The sequence below is a fragment of the Anguilla rostrata genome, unplaced genomic scaffold (genome assembly GCF_018555375.3).
Source record: "Anguilla rostrata isolate EN2019 unplaced genomic scaffold, ASM1855537v3 scaf0529, whole genome shotgun sequence".
NCBI lineage: Eukaryota > Metazoa > Chordata > Actinopteri > Anguilliformes > Anguillidae > Anguilla > Anguilla rostrata.
The window spans coordinates 1-7,735 of NW_026986029.1; the positions used below are offsets into that span (position 1 = coordinate 1).

At 44.0% G+C, this 7,735-nt stretch overlaps 1 protein-coding gene and 1 long non-coding RNA gene across 2 annotated transcripts; both read left to right on the forward strand.

The window, feature by feature from the left end:
* Positions 1–660: 660 nt before the first annotated feature.
* LOC135246581 (uncharacterized) lies at positions 661–3,224 on the forward strand. The gene is made up of 2 exons (XM_064319978.1): positions 661–805; positions 941–3,224. Exon 2 carries the CDS (start codon positions 1,099–1,101, stop codon positions 2,125–2,127), a length of 1,029 nt encoding a protein of 342 aa, XP_064176048.1. The 5' UTR covers positions 661–805; positions 941–1,098; the 3' UTR covers positions 2,128–3,224.
* Positions 3,225–4,897: 1,673 nt separating this feature from the next.
* On the forward strand, positions 4,898–7,309 carry LOC135246582 (uncharacterized). The gene is made up of 3 exons (XR_010327781.1): positions 4,898–5,225; positions 5,861–5,959; positions 6,932–7,309. It is a non-coding gene; the product is annotated as an uncharacterized LOC135246582 (long non-coding RNA).
* Positions 7,310–7,735: the final 426 nt, after the last annotated feature.

The window sequence follows — 7,735 nt, forward strand, 5'->3', positions numbered from 1 at the left end:
TTTACAGAGAAACTCGATTTATTTCTAAAGTAAAAACCCAACTTCAACTTGAGTTTCTTAACCAGATGTTGGAATGATAGTTAAAAGAGAGCTGATCGTCAAGGAAGAACCGTAAGTATAGCTAGTTACAGGCTCAATAGATTGGCCTTGTAAAAGTGCAATCAGGATTCAGCTGTGCAGGACCCGCAGAAGTTCTCCTAGAGCGGGCTAAGTATCTGTTTTTTGCCATTAGTGTAGCTAGATTAGACTTCTACCTGTTTTGTAGTTTGCCCAGCATTAATTTTGGTGTTTGTTTGTGATCGTCAAGGAAGAACCGTAAGTATAGCTAGTTACAGGCTCAATAGATTGGCCTTGTAAAAGTGCAATCAGGATTCAGCTGTGCAGGACCCGCAGAAGTTCTCCTAGAGCGGGCTAAGTATCTGTTTTTTGCCATTAGTGTAGCTAGATTAGACTTCTACCTGTTTTGTAGTTTGCCCAGCATTAGTTTTGGTGTTTGTTTGTGAAGTGTAGTTTGAAGTGTAGTATCTTATTAGCCTCATTTGCTCTTAACTGACTGCATCAAGCAGGTATTGTGTGGAGCTAGTTAGCTGCTGGTTTGTGGGGCAATTGCTTAGTCACCAGCTGCTTTTCATTTGCTAATTAGGGCTTGTAGTCATTTCAGCCTACGCGTCCCTCCTCTCTTTACATTTCCTTGCCCTCACTGAGACCTGGATCACACCAGGCAACACTGCAACCCCTGCAGCCCTCTCCTCCTCCTTCTCCTTCTCTCACACCCCCCGCCCGTCTGGCCGTGGTGGGGGCACAGGTTTGCTGATCTCTCCCTCCTGGAAATTCTCTGTTCTCCCCCTCTCTCACCTCTCCATCTCTACCTTTGAATACCACTCTGTCTCAATCACCTATCCTGTTAACTTGTATATTGTAGTTATCTATCGCCCTCCAGGGCCCCTGGGAAGCTTCCTTGATGAGCTCGACACCCTGCTGAGCTCCTTCCCAGAGGATGGCACCCCACTGATCCTCCTGGGAGACTTCAACATCCACCTTGATGCCTCCCACTCTGCAGCCTTCCTGCCTCTACTTCACTCATTCGATCTCTCCCTAATGCACTCCCCACCAACACACAAAGCTGGCAATCTCCTAGACCTAGTTATCCTGAGGAATTGCTCTTCTTCCAATCCCACAGTGACCCCTCTGCACCAGTCTGACCACCACTTCATTTCCTTCTCCCTCCCTCTTACTCCCCTCCCTCCCTCCCCTCCATCCACTCCTACTGTCATGGTCCGCCGTAATCTCCGCTCCCTCTCTCCCTCCTCTCTCGCTTCCAGTGTCACTGCTTCACTCCCCACTCTTGAATCCTTCTCCAACCTTCCCACTGACTCTGCATCCTCCACTCTGTCTTCCTCGCTCTCCTCAGCACTTGACTCTCTCTGTCCTCTAGTCTCCAGGCAGGCACGCTCGTCCCCTCCCAGTCCGTGGATGTCTGACCCCCTCCGAACCAACCGGGCCAGCCTACGTGCAGCGGAGAGGAAGTGGAGGAAATCCATGGCTCAATCCGACCTGTCTGCCTACCAGTCTATGCTAGCTACATTTTCTACCGCTATAACCTCTGCCAAAATTAATTATTATCAAACAAAAATTCATAAATCTGCCTCTAACCCTCATCAGCTGTTCTCCATTTTCTCCTCTCTCCTCAGCACTCCTTCCCCACCTCAGTCCTCCCTCGCTGCAGATGACTTTGCAGTTTTCTTCGATGAGAAAATTGCAGACATCCGCAGCTCCTTCACGTCCACCACCACCCTTCCCCACTCCCCCAGCTCTGTTCCCTCCCCTTGTTTCTCCACTTTCTCTCCCCTCACTGACTCTGATGTTTCCCAGCTCCTACTCTCCCACCGCCCTACCACCTGTGCTCTTGACCCCATCCCTTCCTCTCTCCTCCAGACCATCACACCTGACATCCTCCCATATGTCACCTCCCTCGTGAACTCCTCCTTGTCTTCTGGATGTTTCCCCTCTTCTTTCAAGCTGGCCCACGTCACCCCACTGCTGAAAAAGCCCACTCTGGATCCCTCTGTCATCCAGAACTACCGTCCTGTCTCCCTTCTCCCTTTCCTATCCAAAACAATTGAATGAGCTGCTTCTAATCAACTCTCCTCTTTTCTCTCCCTGAACAACCTCCTAGACCCCTACCAGTCTGGCTTCAGACCTGGCCACTCGACAGAGACCGCACTCCTCTCGGTCAATGAGTCGCTTCACGCCGCACAAGCAGCCTCCCATTCATCTGTCCTGATCCTCCTAGACCTTTCTGCTGCCTTTGACACCGTCAACCATCCCATCCTCCTGTCCTCCCTGGCAGCTATGGGGATCTGTGGCACAGCACTTGACTGGATTGAGTCCTACCTCTCCGGTCGCTCCTTCCAAGTCGCCTGGGCTGGTGCAGTATCAGCACCTCGCCCCCTTGCCACAGGAGTTCCCCAGGGCTCTGTCCTTGGTCCCCTCCTATTCTCCCTGTACACCCAATCTCTTGGTCCTGTAATCTCTGCCCATGGGTTGTCCTATCATTGTTATGCCGATGACACCCAACTCTTTCTCTCCTTCCCGCCCTCTGACACTCGGGTCTCTGCTCGCATCTCTGCTTGCCTGAGGGACATCCAGAGCTGGATGGATAACCACCATCTTAAGCTGAACCCAGGCAAGACGGAGATGATCTTCATCCCTGCTCCATCCTCTAACCTTCTGACTTTTCTATTTCCCTGGGGGACACTGTGGTGTCATCATCACCCACCGCAAAAAACCTTGGAGTGGTGATGGACAACAGACTGTCCCTCTCCCAGAACATCACGGCGGTGAGTCGAACGTGCAGGTTCTTCCTGTACAACATCCGGAGAATCCGCCCCTTCCTCACCACCTACGCAACCCAGTTCCTGGTTCAAGCGATGGTCCTGTCCCGCTTGGACTACTGCAACTTGCTACTGGCTGGTCTGCCAGCATCCGCCATCAGACCCCTGCAGCTCATCCAGAATGCTGCAGCGCGTCTGGTCTACAACCTCCCCAGACATTCCCATGTCACCCCCCTGCTCACTGACCTCCACTGGCTGCCTGTTATGGCTCGCATCAAATTTAAGTCCTTGGTGCTTGCATACCAGGCAGCTAAGGGGTCAGCACCAGGGTACATTCAGAGGATCATCAGACCCTACACGCCAGCCAGACCTCTCCGTTCGGCCACCTCTGGACGCTTGGCACTTCCCCCTCTTCACGTCTGCACTTCCCGCTCCCGTCTGCTGTCTGTCCTGGCCCCTCGCTGGTGGAATGACCTCCCCGTGACGGTCAGAACAGCAGAGAATCTCACCACTTTCAAACGCAGACTGAAGACTCATCTCTTCAGGCTGCACCTCTCCCCACCCCTCTCTAGCCTATAGTTCAGCTCACTGTATCTAGCTAGGATAATTTGATTATGTTAGTGTATCTGGCAGGATTGTTTTTGTATGATTAGGTGTGATTCAAGTCTTAGTTTGTACTTGGTAGGATTCTTGCTTGCTGAACAAGCTTACTCTACAGGGTTGGAGTCCTGATCGATGTGGTCACTTCTGGCACTACGATCCTTACTTCACTCTAGTGTTTCTTTTGCGCCTCTACATCATGAAACCTATGCACTTGTTGTACGTCGCTCTGGATAAGAGCGTCTGCTAAATGCCTATAATGTAATGTAATGTAATGTAAAATGGTAATAGTTTGGTTTAATGATGTGTACTAACTATTTTAGAAAACAATAAGCATGGCATCTTGAGTTGGCATGTACTTTTTAATGACAAATAAAACCATTAGTGGATGTTCCCAGTAGGTTTGTATGTGACATGTTATGAGACTTTTTGAGGAATGTTCTTGTCCTGTTATCTCACAACCAAACAGGAATCTATGCTGAGTCTTCCCAGTGTTCTTGAAATGTTTAGTGTTAGTTGAGGATATGTTTATGTGTCTTCTTTGAAGTCAAAGAGACAAAATTATTTTGACATAGACAATAACTATTCTATTTTATTATATATTTATTTGTGTATTTTTAAGTGCTTTCCCACTTTATTCCGATTTTTAATGCACGATCGTATTCATCTTCAGCGCTTATTGTTGAAACCTCCGTTATCGTTTCGGAAGAGTGCAGAGAAGGATGTGGTCTCCTCCAAAGCACAGGATGTCAGCCACTGCTTCTTATCACGCCGTAGTCCAGCCCTAGCAGAGGGGAGTTGGAGGAAGACACTTTATGTGCAGCTCAACAGTTGGACCACAGGTGCCAGATTGACCAGCCCTAGTGTGCGATTAGATTCTGTCAACCCAGTTGTCTCAAACACTCTTTTCTTTGGGTGATGTCAGTTGTGCATCTCCCTGCTGGGCTATCAGTCACAGTTCCTTAACAGAATGAGCCACACAGGAGCCCCGTACTCTATTCTATTTTGAAAGTATAATAAGTACAGCTTTGTGAAACTGATGTGACACCAAAACAAAATATCAAGTTTTCTCCTTCCTCTCCTTCCACAAGCGCATCCTCCAGTTCCACTATTTTTCATCTTCCTCCTTCTGCCTTCCCCTCTCGATGTGTGTCTATCCCATCCATTTTAATACTGTCTTCCATGCCATTTGAAAATGTAGGTCTAGATGTAACACAGCAATTGTTTAAACATGTTAGTGTTAACAGGAACACACACCCTTTAGTGTGTGATGCATCATTCAACAGGAAATGTAAACTTTTGATGAGAATGGTGAAGAAAGCACAAACACACACACACAGAAACAATATATTAGAACAGAACCTTATCTGACCCCCAATGGGCAGAGGCTTACATCCCACACACTTGCATTTCTTCTGAAGAGGTGATCATTTTTTCACCGCATATAGTCACATAAAATTGAGATGGAGTAGGCCCACACTCTTATATTCAGTTATGAGTGCAGGCCTCCTGTATTTGGTAGTTTCGTTTGCAGTTTACAGAGTTTGCAGTAGTGGATTTTTATTTGCTGTTGTAAAGCTTTAATTTACTGCAGTATGTTTGGATTGAAAAAAAAGAAAACTAGCAACAAGATCAATATAAAATATCAAATTGACATTCTGCTTAACTGGTCTGTTTTCTTGACCACAGGGCACAGTGGGCAAAGCTCACATCCCTACAGACAGGCTGCAGTGCGTCTGGGGCTGCTGTGTGCTCTCTTATTGGCTGCCACATTAGTCCTGTGTGTCCTCTGTGAGTAACTGGCTGTGTCTCTTTACTGTGATCCTGGTAAACTGTCATTTTAAAGTAAAAAACAAATCTGTTCTGTCATTTTACAAATGAATATCATATAGTGAGGATCACATATGCAGGATATTGCTTTTGGCTAATCCCCTCTATTTTCACCCAGCTGTTGATGTGCATTCTATTGTAAGAAAAATAAATATTTAGAAGTAATAAATAAGTTGCGACATGAGAGCTAATATGTGATGTTGATGCCTTGATTTAAAAAAATATTTTATTTTTAAAATACGATATGTCACCCATCTGTATATAGATATTATGTCATTCACAAATACTGTTAAATATATACTGCAATATTCTTACAGAGCCCAAATAAACAAAAACATTGTTCATAATTCTCTAACACTATGTAAATTAATACATTGATTTAACAACACAAAGTAAAATTTCACTCAACTTTTAAATTTTTTCCCCAAGTATGCCTATATTTCTTCATTCACAGTTCACAAACTTAAATGATGAGGTCAGCCTATGGCTTTGAGCTTCTGTTTCCACAATTTAGCACAGTGGTCTGTGTCATCCTGATAAGTGGTAATGTTTTTGATAATTTTTTTCTAAGAATTGCCCTTCTCCTTGTGTACTAGATACAAGTCAATCAGGCAACTATTCAATGTTGAAGAGAGACCTGGAGGAGCTCACAACCAGTTGCAGCACCATGAATAAAGAGAAGGTCCAGCAACCGAGTAAGTACAATTAAGTATTTAAGAAACTCCCCTTTTTGGAGCAGTACTGTCCGTCCAGTTCACAGAGTGAGTGGTGCTACTCTGTTGTGCATCTGCAGAAAAGCATTTACATTTACCCTGTTACATACAAAAAGGTAATTCTCAGAGTCTGCTGCCTGTTCCTCCTGTGATCCTAGTAAACTGTCATTTTAAAGTAAAAAACAAATCTGTTCTGTCATTTTACAAATGAATATCATATAGTGAGGTTCACATATGCAGGATATTGCTTTTGGCTAATCCCCTCTATTTTCACCCAGCTGTTGATGTGCATTCTATTTTAAGAAAAATAAATATTTATAAGTAATAAATAAGTTGCGACATAAGAGCTAATATGTGATGTTGATGCCTTGATCACTTTTGGTCATTATTTTTTTCAAATACCACTCAACATGCTTAGCAAAACACAGTTTGACAATGTAATTGAGACACATTTAATTTGGACGAGAAGCAAACACTTCATCCTGAAATGCATTTTTTGTTGTTGCATGATTGATCTTTATTGTAGTGTTGATTCTATAATTTACATAAAAAATGTATATATTTAAAAAAAAATTTAAATATAATTTGTCACCCATCTGTATATAGATATTTATTCATTCACATATACTGTTAAATATGTAATGCAATATTCTTACTGAGCCCAAATAAACAAAAAAAATGTTCATAATTCTCTAACACTGTGTAAATTAATACATTTATTTAACAACACAAATTTAAATTTCACTCAATTTTTACATTTCTTTTTACTAGTATGCCTATATTTCTTCATTCACAGTTCACAAACTTAAATGATGAGGTCAGCCTATGGCTTTGAGCTTCTGTTTCCACAATTTAGCACAGTGGTCTGTGTCATCCTGATAAGTGGTCATATTTTTTGATAATTTTTTTCTAAGAATTGCCCTTCTCCTTGTGTATTAAATACAAATCAATCAGAGAACTATTCAATGTTGGAGAGAGACCTGGACAAGCTCAGAACCAGTTGCAACACCATGAAGGTCCAACAACAGGGTAAGTACAATGAAATATTTAAGAAACCCGCCTTCTTGGAGCAGTACTGCCCCTCCAGTTCACAGAGTGAGTGGTGCTACTCTGTTGTGCATCTGCAGAAAAGCATTTACATTTACACTATTACATACGAAAATGTAATTCTCAGAGTCTGCTGCCTGTTCCTCCTGTACAGACAGAGTGTGTGAACCCTGTCCACAGGGCTGGTCACAGTTCTCTTCCAAGTGTTACTACTTCTCTAATGAGAAGAGGAACTGGATGGGCAGTCGCAATGACTGCATTAAAAGGGGAGCTGACCTGGTGATTATAGAGAGTGAAGAGGAACAGGTAAGGCTCTGCGAATTAATGAATGAATGAGACGGTGAGTGAGTGGTTGGAGATAAAACTGGCAACATACATTCATAAGTAGCCACTGCAAATATAATTATGTTTCTCATCTTGTGTTGGTTCTTACAATCTAACGTGTTCAATATTAACACTATGAGTGAATCGCATATATCAGTGGGGTGTGGCTCATGCTGTAGCTCAGTATCTCACAGATCCAGACAGTGTCAGTGTGGGCTGTTTGTCTCTCAGTGTCTACATCCACAGAGAGAGCAGTGAGGGTCATTCTGTGTTTGTTTTCAGTGGTTCATCACCAGAAAAACACAATACCATACCTGGATTGGACTGAGTCGCTCAGAATTTAAGAGTAACTGCTTCTGGGTGGATGAAACCCCTCTGCAGAAAGGG

What these genes read in the sequence shown, in the direction of transcription:
- LOC135246581 (XM_064319978.1), top strand. Translation starts at nt 1,099, where the DNA reads ATGCACTCCCCACCAACACACAAAGCTGGCAATCTCCTAGACCTAGTT.